Here is a 16571-nt window from a genome sequence, read left to right as displayed (position 1 = left end):
AACGATGAACAGAACCTGAAAAGGCTAAATAAATTCATACGCCTGTTATAATGTTTAAAGACCAATGGCCCAATATAAAAGAATAGCCCTATCCCGTTGTGACCATACTTTAGTGTTAAAATGCATATTAAATCGAGACATTTTCTTCCAAATATCCATGCAAACTTGTTACATTAATATTAAGGCTCTAACTTATGAACGAGATTCAGTGATTAACTTTTGAAATTGAAACAATTATGAATGCTAGAGTATTGTTAGGAAAAAATTTAGTGGCAATTGGCAATTTATCCAATTAAACGAGAGAGTTTATAAAAGCCAATTACTAAGAAAAGCAGAACAAGAGTGTCACATCCCCTCCCTTTTTAAAACAATATTCTACTACTTGTTTTGTACTCTAGTTAGCATTGGTGTACTCGTCCCTAGAAAAAATCAGCGTCTTTACAATCTTACTAGGAAAACAAAAATTGCGAATATTCCTAACAAAAAGTTTATTGTAACGACAACATGGATAATATTTTAGTGATCGAAGAGTGACAATGATGCATCATTTTGCTTAGTAGAGTAATCCATAATCTATGAATTTGTCCTTTTTTCATAGAATTTGTCTCTTAGCGCAATATTAATAATTTTGTGTGTTCACGTAGAAATTAATTTCATGCATTCCTACAAAAGAATGGGGATCGACCAAAGATCTTGTTTATTTTTCCCACAACTTTGAAGCATCGGTATAGTTCAATTAATTTCATAGGGAAAGAAGCACAAGTACAACGTAAAAATTACATCAATGATCTCCATTTTTTCTATATCATTGCACCAATTGCAAAGAGGTATAGTAATTATACAATATGCCTAGAATCACAAGTCTACTCACATATCCAAACTTTACAACTCGAATCAATACAATGTTACAATCAACCTTGAACTCTCAACATCTCTCTCCGTATAGAATGAGGCAAAAAGAATTCCATCCATGTCCTACACCACCGCCACCGGAGCAGCGCGATCGAAGCTACTCCGCCTCACTCTCCCGCCATAAGCACCCGCGGCCTTCTTCTTCGCGGCTCCTACGTCCATCTCTCTAACCTTGGCAAACGCATCCACACTCCGATCCGACGGCGCCCCACGCGCCAGCAGCCTCACAATCCCGGAGTAATTGAGCGACTGCGCAATCTGCAGCGCCGTGACGCCCTTGCCCGTCTTGGCCTCGACGTCCGCCCCTTTCTTCACCAGCATCTCGATCACCTCCACGTGCCCCGACTCCACCGCGCAGTGGAGCGCGGTGTACCCTTCCCCGTCCTTGGCGTCCACATCAACGCCCTTCTCCACCACCGCCCTCGCCACGTCCACCCGCCCCTTGAACGCCGCCCGGTGCAGCGCCGTCCACCCGTTCTGGTCCCGCCCGTTCACCGCCGCCCCGTTCTCGATCAGACGCGCCACCATCCGCGCGTCGCCCTTCCTCGCCGCCGCGCACAGGCTGTCCCCCAGCCGCAGCGCGTCGTACAGCCTGGCGTGCCCGCCCTCCGCCGCCAGGTCGTACGCCGTCTTCCCCGCCCTGCTCCGGACGTCCTTGTTCGCCCCCTTGTGGAGCAGCAGCTTCACCATCTGCTCGTCCCCCAGCCCTGCTGCCACGTGCAGCGGGGTCTCCCCGTCGCGGGCGCTGCGCGCGTCAGGGCGGACGGACGCGCTCGCCAGCAGCAGGCGGACGCAGTCCCTCCGCCTCTCCTCCACCGCCAAATGGAGCGCCACGCGCCCGTCCTTGGTCACCGAATTCGGATCCGCCCCCTTGAGAAGGAGATGCCGCATCACATCCGCGTGGCCATTCGCTGCCGCGAGATGGATCGGCCCCCAATTCGACAACTCAGATCTCTCCGTATTCGCCCCACGCGCGAGTAGAAGCTCCACAATGAGAGCCTCCCCTGCTGCCGCGGCAGCTTCCAGCGGACTCGACCCTGACCGGCCCCGCGCCTCCACGTCAGGGTCGAACTCCAGCAGAAGCTGCACCAAGTCAGCGCGGCACTGCGCGATGGCGAGGTGCAGCAGGGGCTGCCCCTCGCCATCAACGGCGTCCGCAGACTTCCACGTCGGATCGCTCTTCTCAAGCACCTCTCTGATCTCATCCATACAACCCTTAGCAACGAGGTGAGTCAGCACAGTGGACCCCACAAACATGATGCGAATCCCGCTATCGGAATACACCTGCTTCTTCTTATTAGTAAACCAGTCGTTGGGAACGGCGTCGTATGTGGAGGAGGGGTTCTTAACGCCGGCCCCAGGGGCGACGACACTTTGGAGGACGAAGGTGTCGTCGCAGTGGGGGAAGCGGTGGGGGAGGGAGGGGGGAGGGAGGTAGGTGATGTCGAGGGTGAGGGTGGTGAGGGGGAGGATGATCCCGGACTGAGGGGAGACGGTGTAGCGGGATTTGTTGGTGGGGTGGAGGCGGAAGGCGACGGGCATGGTGTACATGACGTTGCGGAGGGTGATGGAGCCGGAGCACTTGCTACCGGGCTCTATGCGGACCGTCACCACATTCGACGGCTCCAAGCTGATTAGCCTATCCATATTTTTGAGTGTTCAGGTGGTGGATTTTGGAGGAGAGTGATATATATGGGGGGTGGAGGCCGGCCAAAACAAGGTGGTGACACTTGGTGGAGTTTAAATCAAGGAGGACTTGTTCTATCTCGTGTCCGACTTGGCTAAATTCCATCCACCAACCTATTTTCTATTATTATTGAGTTGATGTCGTTTTCGTTTCGCTCATCTCTTTTCTTGGGAGAGTATAGTATTTTATTGGTGATTCTATTTTTTATTATATGTTGTTGCTTTGTTAACACAAGATACAATTCTTATGATTGCAGCAAAGTATGCAAGATATGCGAGATTGTGGACAAAAAAGCTAAAGCTAAAATTAGAACAAAAACCGAAAATAGGATTTGTTTGCTGATGTTATTGATTGTGTTGTTTAAAACAAACGATCCGTATATCCATTAAGCAGCTGGAACTAGTTAATTGGCATCACAACACACAAATGAAGACTTTTTCATTGTGCTTATAGTGTTTACGATCTCAAGGAATAACAACAAAAATTGTACCATCGATAACGAACTATTCATATATCGACACATTTTAAGAAATTCCAATTTTATTGATTGAAAACTCACCTCAATACGTATGGCGTTCTTATTGAGTTAAAAGTGTATTTTAATCCAAGAATAACTTTGGTTGCAGTTCATGGTTAAGCCAATTCGCAACTAAACATACTATTGGTAATGAAATAAAGAGATGAGCTAATAAGAATAGTAGTACGACTTTTTCTATCTTTTACAAGTACTACTAGTAGTAGTTAGTTCTTGGGCAAACGGCTAGAAAAACCAATAAATTTGGTGGTCAGTCTCACAATTTTAAAAAATGATCGATTATAATCCCTCCATCCACAATTAAGAGTCTCATTTCTAAATGGCACGGATTTTAAGAAATGTTAAAAATAGTGGGTGGAAGAAAGTTAGTGGAATAGGGGTCCCACTTGTATATATTAGTTTTAAATGATATGTGAGTGGAATGAGTTAGTGGAATGTGGGGTCTCTTTACCATTTATGGTAATTATGAACCGGGACTCTTATTCGTGGACGGACCAAAATGGAAAAACGGGACTCTTATTCGTGTATAATTTTGATATTTTCAATTATCATATTTGAGAGAAATTATGTATGATATGACAAACAAAAAAATGCTAGTATGTGGATAAAAAGTCCGACTTTGTAAACTATACTACTACGATCATTTCATTTGGTACCTGCACATGTTACGTCAATAAATTCAGACATAATTTTTTCACCATATAACAAAAAAGAAAATTGTTAAAGTTAATTGGTCATTTTTAAAAATTGTGAGATTGACCATTGACCAAAGCTTTATTTTTTTTTACAATTTGCCTGAGTTCTTTTAGCTTAATTGGCTCTTTATTATTTCATGTAGGTTGAAATATTGATAGTATGTCATAGATATTGAGATCCAGAAAAGAAACAAAGGATGCATGACCTGGCATCACATCAGCATAACATAAGTATAGAATTCTTCTTACCTGATCAAATGATGTTGTTAGTTTAAGTGGTGGTCTCCTGGAATCCTACCTAAGCTTGGCCCATTCATCTCCATTTTAATAGTGGAACTGCTCAGAATGTGTCAAACACATATTTTCTTTAATGGCTACTATCTGTATATTCTGTTTTTATCTGTCCCTTTCTCTACGGTTCATGTTAATGCATGTATACATTATAATACTGTATATGTTTGTGACGAAATGTCTGATGTATCCAGTTGCAGACTTTCAGTAAAAAACTTGTAATCATAAAAAACAATATTCAGTAAAAAAAGAAACAATATTCAGAAAGATTGTCATGATATAACAAGGATTTTTTAAGTTAGGAAAACAAAAAGGTATTTAAGGTAGAAAATATAATGTTAAAAATTATACTATTACTACTACTAATCCATTTGATAGCCGAGAGTATAAGTCAAATTCATAAGTTCATCACTGCCAATTTCTTGTTGATCTTTCTGGGACTATGGCTTCAGATTTGGCTGCAGCACTGCCAAATTATATGATAAGATTAGTTCAAGAAAGCACCAAATGAGAATGGCACGAACAAGTACTGCCTCAAAAAAATTCAAGCAGAAATTCAGTGATCATCTTTTCAGTACCAAATGTTCGATGACATAAAATTTCTCACTACATTGTGATTGAGATCAAAGTCTACACAACAATGCCATCTCGATATCGAAATGACTGCATATTTCTAATGGCGATAACTCTAGAAGATTTCTTGGTGCCAAAAGATGATATGTGGATTTCAGGAGATGCTACCCCTAGCTTTCTCCAAGTCAGGAAGATCTGCACCATCAAAAACAAAATAAGCGTACAAAGCCCTGTATATGTCAAAATTGCTTGAGTTTTAATCTTCGTTCAACACTACAAATTTTGGTCTGGACATACATAAATGCAAGAAGCACCATAGAACAACTAAGTAGCACTTCATTTTTCATTTATGGGATGAGAAATAATCACACTAAAAGAGAAGTGCCAAAATAGTGATGTATGTAGATGAGCGAGTAAAGGAGATTTAACTCACAAAGCATTCCTTCATCATCGCTGCTCTCTTCGTTTTCACCAGTATACTGGAAAACAAGAACCCATGTTAGAGACACAAATGATCTATGCCATTATCAGCTTTAAAATAATTGACCATGAAAGGGGGCTTCAGTTTACTACCACAGTGTCATCATCAGAAGCCAGATTTGCTGCAAGTATTAAAAAAGTGAGAGTCAATTGCGAAGAATACCAACCCATAAAACAACTTGAACGGTCTTTGCAATGAATCCATGCATTATAATATTCTATAACATGAGCAAAGCATATTGGAAAATGTAGTGAAGGAAAAGACAACGGAAGCGAAAACAATAATCGAGACCATCATCTAGTTGTATATTATATATACTAGTTGGCGATCATAAATATACCTCATGTATCAGAAATTTTTCGAAGATAGTCAAGAAGAATTTTAGGGGAAAAACTAAACACATACAATCTTCCCCAGTCAAGAGACTTAAACGGAATGTAGGATGTGGATAAGTATCATATTTGGTCTCCCTATCAATACAAATATTAACGCTTTCACTAGTTCATCTACTTCATGTGTGACATAATGCAGCATGCGTAGAAGTGAGAAAATGTTAAAAATATCTATAGAATGTTAACTTGTCAATCCATGACTCAGAAAGAAAAGTGGGATGCATCAAGCTCAAATTTAAATGAAAATTTGAAACCTATTAACCTAAAACATCAATGTTATGTAGCATGAACTCACAGTCAGATTCTTCATCATCCTCATCGCACCATTTATTCCAATCAACCTTAATGTATGGAGCAGGTTTTCCTTCAGATTTCAGTAGCCTTTTCCACCAACCCTTCGGTTCTTTCAGAATAGAGCATAGTATATTCCTCAAACCAGTTTTTGTCTTGCATCCCTGCAATAAAACACACACGCACGCACACGCAAAAATGGAATAATGGATGGAACACAACCGGAGAATATGTACTTTCTCCAAAAATCTTAACACCAAGAGGCTGAGAATACAGTACACACAAGCAAAAGCAAAAATAAATAACAAGCTACACTGAGGAGAAATATAGCTAATATGTAGAAGTGTTGTTCTCCTCCGACTATGGCATCAGATCATTTAACTGTGATGACCACCTCCGAAGTGGTTGGCCTCTGGATAAAATTCGCCTTTTCCAGGTTCATATTTATGAACTTAATATAAGGGTCTTCTCCTTAATTATTAACAAACATTTCTTTTTCTTATGCACCGGCATTTCAGTATAAACTACAAAACCTTGTGAAAAACATACAGGCAATATGTTTTTCATGGCATCAAATACTCTTTTTTTAAGTCCCAAACCAAATGTGGGACCACAACCAGCAGTATAAAATTTAAATGTGCAACCCATCTGACCTAACTCAATATCCATGCGAATCTCATCTCGACTAACCAATAACAACCTTTTTGAGTCCATGGGATTACTGTCTATGAAGCTCTACTGATGCACTTCCAAACAGAACATTCTTTACCAAAGAGGCATCATAAGCAAGGAAAAACACACAATTCGGTAAACAATAGCAATTTTTCTCAATTCATCAATCAATCATGTCTCATTTTCATGTTTCTTGATTTCATGAACATGTAATTTCGAAATAATCAAAATCGAGGGGCTCTTCTTATAATTTCCTAGGGTTCCGGGAATTAATTAGCCCTAGATAAATGGTGTGTACAAATTTAATTGGATAATTGGGAGGGGCAAAGTAGCGATACCTGAGGGGAAATGTTGCCATAGAGTTGAAGAGTGAAGTTGAAGGGGTCGCCATTGACCCCGACGGCGGAGAAAGTGAAGAGGCCGTCGGCTTCGCATTTGACGGAGATGTCTTTGGCGTCGGGAACTGATACGGTCAGGTACACCTTGTCCGACCGCTGTGCCCACAGAACCTCCGGCTGCCGACTGCCCTCCCAATCACAAATAGTAAAACAACCGAATTAGAGATACATAGAGAGAGTGTGTGTATTCATTGGCACAATTGTTAGGATTACCTCATAGTCACAGAAGTAATAGAGGTGGATTTCTTGTTTCAAACAAGGAATTGAATGAGTTTCAAATTCAACTGCAGTCAGAAAGAGGGAGATACTGGACTTGCAGAAGTTTGCTCTACAAAATTAATTGGGTGAGTTTAATGAAGTTATCATACACTAAAAATAAAGCAAACTTTATATAACACGATTTTTACATGCTTTTTCTTCATGTACACAAAATTACAAATATCAGTAAATCGAAGCTAAAATATAATTACGTTCTTATATAATAAGTTTTTATTTAATAAAATTTTTAAAAAAAATATGTTTTGCTTTCCACTATTTAACTTATAACTTCATTAATATTTGAAGTTTCAATGATTAATTAACTTTGGAGCATCATACCATCAAAAATTTTAAAAATCAGAATTAACTTGTGAGAATCTGATACGATCCCATAGCTCTCTTTTATTTCATCTAGGAGAGTTTGTTATCATTTTAATCAATCAATGAATATATTAGTTTGGCCAAGTTCCTTGCGTAAAGCTTGAATCCTTAATTCCTTACGCTACTTGCTGCTCGGCGGAATATCTCTGCGCATAACCGAAATGTATATCTGATCTGTAGCCGTTGCCCGACGGGTTGGAACCCGCACACAGCCACCCAGATCCTTATCTCCGACGACCCTCACAGGCGCTGAATTCTCTTATCTTGTTATTTTCCGTTTTACCGGATCGTTAGCGATTTAGGTCCTTAACAACTGGTGCTTTTATTTAGAGCTCACCCTCCCACCATCTCGAATCAAAGCTACGTCGTTGTCCGATGGAAAACATTCCGCGCACAACAACTGCTTTGGTTGTCGAGTCCTGCCTGTCCGCCGAGCTCTGGCCGCCGGACAACCTTACTTCGCCAATGCCTGACGTGAAGGATTCCCGCGCGCCGGGTCGAAGTGATCACATCCCCCGAGTTCTGTTCTCATGTCCTACAACTATCATCGCCAATTCAACCACAACAATGTGTCACGCAGCTACGCCGGAGTTGGACGCAGTGCACAATACCTTCCGGATCGGCAGCAGCTATCCCGAACACCTCACTGAATGGAGTCGGTCCAGTCCTGCCGCCCCACCTATTGGGATCTTCCCCGTAACCGAAGACTCCCGGATTTCCAACACTATGATCCACCACAACCACCACATCTCCGAGAACCACCTTCTCGACTCAAAATACCACATCAGCACACCTGCCGTGATCTCTCCGCCGTGCAATCCCTATATCAGTGGAGAGGAAGATGCATTTTTAGATGACGACGAAGAGGTTGATTCCATTGAGGAAGTGAAGAAGGTTGTCGCATCTCTCGAAGTTGGTCAAATGACATCTCAAGATATTGTAGAGAATTGTTAAGGTGAAAGGTGGTGTTTTTCTATGTGCATTAGTTGGAAATAAAGTTGTGCGGTCCTTTTCAATACAATTAAAGGAGATTTCCTTTATCTATGGGCACTGACGGAACTACACAGGGCCAAGCCCCCGCTGGCGCGGGGGCTTAGCCGCCACCAGACCCCGATCCCCCCTTATACCGCCGTGCTCCGACCGGATTCCGCCCCAGAGAGATCTAGCCGCCGCTGCTCTGTAACTTCTGTTCTGTAGCGTAAATGCTAATTGGGGAAGAAAGACGATTGGATTTGGGCTTATTTTGGGCCATTTAATTTATTGTTTGTTGGGCTCTTTTTATTTTTTTGCATTAACAACTAACAATGCCCAACCCACCCAGCCCTACACCCTTTCACAATTAGCCTAAAATCCTTGAGCTTTCATAATCACGCCGCTGAAGATTTGCGAGAGACAACCAAGCTTGTCGCCGCCTTTAAGAATTGGTGGATAGATATGTAATTAACTTAGATTTAGTGCAATAAGATTTGAGATTTCTCAATTTCTAGTATTTTATTTGCCTCAAATCTTGTAATGATGCAATTCGTCTCTTATTTTTATTACATAAATTTTGTTTACTGAATGCCTTTAATTTTAATTGCTAATTTGTATACTCCTACAATATACTTGGTTACTAAGTTACTGATTTAGATTTAGAATTTCTCGACATTAATTTTGTTTGGTAGTTTGGTAAAAAAATAGAATTAGTATAAAATCATTTGTATTGTTATTTAAAGATATTAAATGTATAAAATAAAATATTTTAATTCCATGATATAGATTTACTGAACTGTTATTTATTACAATTATCATCTAAGATTTCATAAAAATTATAAAAATATTAAATATAAAATAAAATTATTTTATAATAATAATAATAATTATTATTATTATTTTATAAAAATAAAATCATCTAATGATAGACACCATTACAGGCTATCTACCGCTTTTAACCCTGTTTGCATAGGCTCGTGCACAGATTTACGTTCAATAATTCCAGGGGCTTTCACTTCGACACGTCTTCGCTCGTGAGCGCTTAGAGCCCCTCTTCCATCAATAGCTACTCCCAAGGCATCGACCACACGCCCTAGCATAGCCTTTCCCGCAGGAACATCCACAATAGATCCAGTTTGACAAGATCTCCTTCTTTAATAGCAGTATCACTACCAAAGACAACAATCCCTACATTCTCATTCTCAAGATTTAAGGCTATTCCTTTCACACCGCTGGAAAATTCAACCATTTCCCCAGCTTGAATCTCGTTCAATCCATAAACCCGTGCAATACCATCTCCAACTGAGACCACTCGACCGATCTCATCCACTTGAAAATTCGTGTAAAAGTTGCTAATTCGACTTTCTAATAGAGTCGTTAGTTCTGCAGCTCTGGGAGAGAGTTCCATAATTCCATTCACTAATAGAAGAGAATGTCGCGATAAAAAGACTGATTATTAGAAGACATAGTTGATTAGATCTAGAGTCTCCAAAATACCGTTCTCGCCCCCCATCATTAGATTACTAGTCTTCTTTAAAATATTCTGCCAACTAATAGAATTTTCATCTTTCTATAACTTCCAATGCAAGCCGCAAGATCGGCCATTTCACTGTCGGTTTTAGTATCTGTATCAAATATCAAATTGGGAAATAGCCATATTTTTGGCTAAGTAAAGATAGTCCACTTCGGTGGAATTCAGTTGAGGGTACTTATGACGTACCTTTACTAATTTACAATGGCGCTTTAGGTGTTTCAGCAGGACAGATTCCAGCTTTTGTTGACCAACAGCCGTGACCTGGGGAGCGGACGTCTGGTCCTGCTGTTGATGGACAAGGGGTTGTGATCCCCCTGGCGGGTTCTCTTCCGGATCTTGTGAAAGTGGAATAAAGGGGTCCGAAGGAAGCGGTGGTTGCCCACTTGATCCAAGATTCATTCCTCCCGACGCAGGATAGAACTGATAGAGCGCCTTACTACGTTCGTCCATAAGGAGTAATCCGGTCGACAATAGGATTTTGTAAATAATAATTTCAAATAGGATAAAAAAAACAATACATTATAATCTACTTTTGAAATGAGAGCCCCCTTACTAGGGGGAGAGAACGAAATTGAGTCCAAAGATACTGCTGACCAAAATCATGAGAGATTTGAATCCAGACCTTTATTCCGTTCGTGCAAGCCATTCTTTCCAAACCGTTTCGCCAAATCTTGCAAAATTCCATGTAAGCTTGTCGTTTTCTTATTCTTCTTCTAGACTGGTTTTGAACGCCGCGTAGATTAGAAATCAAAACGAATCTTAGAGAGCATTTGATCTTCCCGGAACACTAAAACAATCGTGCTTCCTTGAAAAAGGGGGGAAACTGTGAGTGGAAGAAAGAGTGGTTCGGTCAGAAGCTGATACCAAAGACTCAATCCAATGAATTCCTGATAAGTAAGCCGAGTTCTTCCCTTGATAGAAGGACTCGGTGAACGTCTTGAAATTTGAATTTCTTCACCGGGCTTTGACCATGTCTCCCGAACAATCTCAGTACATATGGCGCAAGACGATTCCACATATCGAGGTCGGAATGGGATCGGGTGTTTTCACGTCTCACCGTAGTGCCCGGTTTGTCTTGATTTCCGATTGATGAACAGGAACTCTTTTTTTGTTTTTGACTGGCTACGTTTGGACCCTTCGCCCGCTTAGAAGTGGATTCGAACCACTGACACAAGGATTTCAGTCCTTTGCTCTAAGCCCTGCTGGTTGGGGGAAGAGTTCCATCGCGAAGGATTCAATCCAGCCACAGGTTGGGGCAACTCCTTAGCTCTAGTTCTCTTTGTTCAAAGGAACTCAAGACCTCAAACCTCAAGAAAAGCAGCTTTGCTTAAAATCCTCCTTTTTCGGGTCCCTGTAATGGTGTCTATCATTAGCATCCTCGATCTCCGGTTGTAGACTCTGGTTTACCCGATTGAGGAAGTCCTTTCTCTTACCGCTTTGATTCCGTTGCCTGTTCATCACTCGTAGAAGGGAATCCTCCCTTGTAGTGTAATTCCCGCTATCCCGCTAGTGTCACTCCAGGCCCGCCTCTTAGCTCAATTGGTTTAGAACTCGTAAATCCGCTTTAGCTGCACTCGCGCTCGGGTATTAACCGCAGACGTGGCCCTCCTTGGTTTAGCTCCCCTCGTTCTCTTCTCTTGCTTTGGCCCTTTCCTAGTGGTGAATTGGCGTAGTTGTCCTCTTCTTTTTGACGGGTTTGCCTTGTAGCGAATCCCTAATGGATTAGAGGAGTCCAGGTCTTTGAAACCAATTCATCCATTCCCTCTACTTAGCAGTTAGACTCATTTTTTAGAAAGGACTTCCTGGTTGGAGTCTCTCTTCCATGCACTTCTAAGGAACTCATCCTTAGCTCTTTGGTAATGAATGAATCTTGCTGGACAACTTCTCAAATAGATCTTTTGACTAGCAACCTCTTAATGGAAGTAGGACTTTATCTACACAGAGATTCTATCTTACTTAAGAAGTCAGGAAGAACATTGGTTAAGGCGCTGTCACGTGTGATCAGACTTCGGAAAACCTAACCAGCGCTTAAAACGGGGTCTTTCCTTCATCGGAAGGGTTTGCCTCTTTTCGCCTATATAAATAAACGGTAGGGGATCGACTCTCGACCTGGTATGTGTGTGATCCAGCCCACTTGAGATACGGAGGGCAGAGGTACGGTATTCACTCCGCAGTTGGTTCTTCTTAACCTACCACTCCCCTTTCTTATGGATATCCCGCGTCTGGGGTTTCTCGGAAGAGGTACCATAGGTTGTATCGATGAGAGAATGTCCTTGCTATCTCCTATAGAGATTTTGTGCCCAGGATTGAACTACATTGGCTAATCTTCGATTGAAGAAAAGGCAGGAGCAGATACTCATGTATAGGAGCGTAAGGTGGTGTCAGGACGAAGGTTTTTAGCACATGCAATCTTCTCAAAGGGGGATGTCTCTTTAGCTGCATCTGTCCGAGCTTTCTCTAATCGACGAAGAGGGGCAAGATGTACTTAAGTACCATTTTATCTCTGAAGATATTTGTTAGGAAGCTTAGCCAAAGACTATGTAAAAGACTATTCCTTATTTATTAAGAAATATAACTAGAGCTGCTTCCGTAGTGGTTGCCTACGGACCTACGACCAAAAGGGGGGGCTCCTTTCTTAGCAAGGAGGGCTACGGGCGCCGGTTGAGAAAAAAGCCGACTATAAGAGTCTACTCCGATAGCTCATTCTAGGGTAGCAGGGGATGATGCCCCTTTAGTTGTATCCGCGTTTGAGCTTTCCGGATCGAAGGTTGTTGACTATGCTGCCTCTTTGGCTTGACTAATGGTTGGTCAAGACGAGCCTGAATGGACTAGGCATAGTACGAATTATTTTCTATCCAAAGAGCCTACCCTACGCCTCCTATAATAGATTCAGCTAAAGTAAAGCTGCGCTTTCCAGATTTCTTTCTCAATCCAGAATTCGAGCTTACAACTTTCATCACGAAAGGCGTTTTTCTCACTACAGAAAGTGGCAAGAGAATCTCTATTGAGGCTAGCCCACTGTGGAACGGGGAAAGGTCACCAAAGAAACAAGATAGACAGCTTCGGCATCAAAAAGAAAGTTCGTCGGAGGAGAGGTGCAGCATTTATACTAGCACCCGCGTGGGCCATCTTCTTGTTGTTGTTCCTATTTCAAAGTGGAATGAGAAGAGAGCGAGAGGGAGAAGTCCCAGTTGATTGATCCCTTGGGTCAGCCCGACCGTCTTGTGTGAAGAGTCCTTGCAATGGAAGTGCTCCTTCTCATTTGGTACCTTGCCTTGTTCTCAGTCATCTTAGGTGCAGTTGGCCAATAAAACGAATTACTCTAGTGGTTCCGTCATAGTTATAGCAGTTAGCCCCTAAACCTGCTCTTATTCTTTTGTTCCAGTTGTCAGTGATGAAATAGAAAGAAAAACATTCCATTTTGTGGTCTCATATCCAAGTTGCATCAATCAAGTCAGGGAAATATTTTCAACAAATAGAATCTAACTAGGATCATGAATTGGATTCGAACCAATATTTCTGTGCGACTTTCCCTTTAGTCGATCATGATGGGAAGAATTATTATTATTATAAAAATATTAAATATAAAATAAAATTATTTTATAATAATAATAATAATAATAATAATTAATAATAATAATAATATAATATTATTATTATTTATTATTATTATTATTATTATTATTATTATTTTAGCCCCGGCTTATTCGTAATCCTGGTTCCGTCACTGTCTATGGGGATTTGGATATTGGGGATGTTACATGTCTGAATCCTCGATCAATATCGCTCGACACCGATATGAGGTTGATCTCTCCGCGTAATGACACATCATGTTTGAGCATTCTTAGAAGCTTGGACAAGCTTTTCATTTTGGGATGGAATTTTGCCGCCCCCATTGGGTATCCTTTGTTGATTGTGGATGGAGGTGACGAAGGGAAACGTTTAGCTGTTCATTGTTGTTTGATCCAGGAGGAGACGCCTCGCCAAAGATTTTGCTTTCAACTCTCGTCTTTACTTCGTGGTTTCCACCTTGAGGACAAGGTGGATTTCAACTGTGGGGGAGTTGATACCATCCCATATCTTAGGAAATCACAATTATTTAGCTATCTTTTATTTCACCATATCTTTTCCATATCTTTGTTTTCTTATTCAATAAGTTAGGCTAATAGTATTCTAGTATTATAAATACGAGAGCTTGTTATCATTTTAATCAATCAATGAATATATTATTTTGGCCAAGTTCTTTGCGTAAAGCTTGAATCCTTAATTCCTTACGCTACCTGCTGCCCGACGGAATGTCTCAGCGCACAACTGGAACGTATATCTGATCTGTAGTTGTTGCCCGACGGGTTGGAACCCGCGCACAGCTGCCCAGATCCTTATCTCCGATGACCCTCACATGCGCCAAATTCTCTTATCTTGTTATTTCTCGTTTTATCGGATCGTTAGGGATTTAGGTCCTTAACAGAATCCTCCCCTTTGAATCTTGTATACATGATACATGTTAGGTGTAACAATTATAGAAGCTAGACCTTAAATTATCACAAAAGAAAATATTAAAAATTAGTGTTATTATTGTAATAATATAAAATGCTTCAAAAATAAAATAGTACAATCTAATAATATGTCTTTATCTAAATAGTACTTAGAAAACAGTATTCATATTGGCGTGCTTTAGAGTGTCTCCGATAGGGGAGCCGCGGCTCGTGGCTCGGCCGTGGCACCCTATTACGAGAACCACGTAGGGCCGCGGGGGGGGGGGGGGGGGGGGAGGGGGGGCATAGGAGAGCGTGGGTGAGAGCCGCGGCTCAACCCATTTTTGAATTTTTTTTTCTCATTTCTATAAATATACCCATTTTTTCATTTTTTACCCCATTTCAATCTCCACTCCACTCTTTTCAATTTATCTCAATTCTACTTTCGAAAAATGAGTTCCAACGATGAGTTTTAACAATTGATCGATAGAGAGTTCAATGAACTGATTGAAGAGGTGCAACGTGAAGCTCTAACGAGGAAGCGGTGGCGGTCCCTCGGCCGATCCATCATCGGCGGACAATCCGCCGTGACCATGTCGGGGCCGACCAACGGCTGATGGAAGACTACTTTGGCGATAACCCTCGTTATCCGCCAGAGATTTTCCGTCGCAGATTCAAAATATCGCAATGTCTCTTCATCCATATAGCAACGTCATTGGCGTTGCGGTTCAGGTACTTCATACTGCGACGTGATGCTATCGACAGAATCAGATTGTCGACATATCAGAAGTGTACCGCCACAATTAGCAGCTTGCATATGCCAGTCCCGCTGACATGTTCGAGGAATACCTACAGAAGGGTGAATCAACTTCCCTACAGGCGCTGATACAGTTTTGTAATGGCATCCAGGCTATCTTCGGTCTAGAGTATCTACGGAAGCCAAATGTCGATGAATACCAGAGATTGATAGATATGCACGAGACGGTGCACCATTTTCCAGGGATGATGTGCAGCATCGATTGCATGCACTGGGAGTGGAGGAACTGCCCGATGGCTTGGAAGGGGTAGTTCACTTCTAGATCCAAAGTGAAACACCCCACGATGATCCTGGAAGTCGTTGATGACTACCGTTTGCGAATCTGGCATGCGTATTTTGGTGTCGCAATCGAACAACGATATCAACGTTCTACAGTCGTCTCATCTCTTCAATGAACAGTGTTGGGGTGAGGGTCCAACGGTCAGATTCATGGCCAACGACACGCAATACAACAGGACATACTATTTGGCCGATGGGATATGCCCTCGTTGGCCCGTGTTTGTCAAGACGATCCAGCAACCGGTTGGGCCAAAACAATCCTATTTCGCGGCAGAACAAGAGGGTGCTAGGAAGGCTGTTGAGCAAGCTTTTGGTGTCCTCCAATCGCGATGGGTCATTCTACGGTACCCGGTACGAGTTTGGCATGAAAATGATGTCGCCACCATCATGTATGCATTTATCAAATTGCACAATATGATAATAGATTACGAAGGATTTGCTGCAGAGCGCTGGGCACCGAAAGAGGGTGCTAGTACGAGTCACGGTATTGCCACCGCCCCACTGCAGATAGGTGTACCGCGTATTAATGTATACTTGATCCAACGGTTCACTAATATGCGGATGGAAACATCACATACGACACTGCATGCTGATTTGGTTGAAGAGGTCTGGAATCGTAGGGGAGGGGACAGAGCGTGATATGCGTTCGCGATGTAGTTTATGTGATGTCGATAATTTTCATTGTATAATTTTATCCATTTCTATAATACAACGAAGATTTGGTTTTATTTATTTTTTTTATGAAATTTTGCATTTTTTTATATTTATTATAGTCCGATAACTTTTATTCTACTTAAATTAAAATACCTCAAAAAATGAAATGTATAATTAATCGTAGAATCCTCGTTGTATTTCGACCTTGGGTAATCTAATTATTGGTGTTGTTTGAAGAAATAAAGTCCAAGGAAATTTAAGTTTCAAGGATAAA

At 41.7% G+C, this 16571-nt stretch overlaps 3 protein-coding genes across 4 annotated transcripts; 1 reads left to right on the top strand and 2 right to left on the bottom strand.

Moving 5' to 3' along the window:
- Positions 1–728: 728 nt before the first annotated feature.
- On the bottom strand, positions 729–2710 carry LOC125202633 (protein VAPYRIN-like). The gene has a single exon (XM_048101079.2). The coding sequence runs from the start codon at positions 2557–2559 to the stop codon at positions 976–978; it is 1584 nt and encodes a 527-aa protein (XP_047957036.1). The 5' UTR covers positions 2560–2710; the 3' UTR covers positions 729–975.
- Positions 2711–4663: 1953 nt separating this feature from the next.
- On the bottom strand, positions 4664–7297 carry LOC125206533 (HSP20-like chaperones superfamily protein). 2 transcript variants are annotated; one of them, XM_048105781.2, is made up of 6 exons: positions 7141–7297; positions 6868–7051; positions 5862–6021; positions 5267–5295; positions 5127–5172; positions 4664–4888 (listed from the first exon to the last, which is right to left on the bottom strand). In XM_048105781.2, exons 1-6 carry the CDS (start codon positions 7143–7145, stop codon positions 4848–4850), a joined length of 465 nt encoding a protein of 154 aa, XP_047961738.1. In that variant the 5' UTR covers positions 7146–7297; the 3' UTR covers positions 4664–4847. The 2 variants fall into 2 exon arrangements, with proteins under 2 accessions (XP_047961738.1, XP_047961744.1); XM_048105787.2 differs by having other exon boundaries at positions 5270–5295.
- An 8370-nt stretch (positions 7298–15667) lies between these two features.
- Positions 15668–16282, top strand: LOC125194086 (uncharacterized). Its single transcript, XM_048092112.1, has one exon. The coding sequence runs from the start codon at positions 15668–15670 to the stop codon at positions 16280–16282; it is 615 nt and encodes a 204-aa protein (XP_047948069.1).
- Positions 16283–16571: the final 289 nt, after the last annotated feature.

Source organism: Salvia hispanica, chromosome 2, assembly GCF_029641045.1.
Source record: "Salvia hispanica isolate PSC_SH4W2 chromosome 2, Shi_PSC_v1, whole genome shotgun sequence".
Lineage (NCBI taxonomy): Eukaryota > Viridiplantae > Streptophyta > Magnoliopsida > Lamiales > Lamiaceae > Salvia > Salvia hispanica.
The sequence above is the reverse complement of the archived record's forward strand: the minus strand, read 5'-3'. Positions and strand labels throughout refer to the sequence as shown.

Bases quoted from the DNA above. Each gene is read 5' to 3' on its own strand.
- LOC125202633 (XM_048101079.2), bottom strand. From the start codon at position 2,559: ATGGATAGGCTAATCAGCTTGGAGCCGTCGAATGTGGTGACGGTCCGC.
- LOC125206533 (XM_048105781.2), bottom strand. The intron at 6,022-6,867 runs GTATCGCTACTT...GTTTTATTGCAG, and splicing joins ATGGCAACATTTCCCCTCAG to GGATGCAAGACAAAAACTGG. The intron at 4,889-5,126 runs GTGAGTTAAATC...TTGATGGTGCAG, and splicing joins CGATGATGAAGGAATGCTTT to ATCTTCCTGACTTGGAGAAA.
- LOC125194086 (XM_048092112.1), top strand. From the start codon at position 15,668: ATGACTACCGTTTGCGAATCTGGCATGCGTATTTTGGTGTCGCAATCG.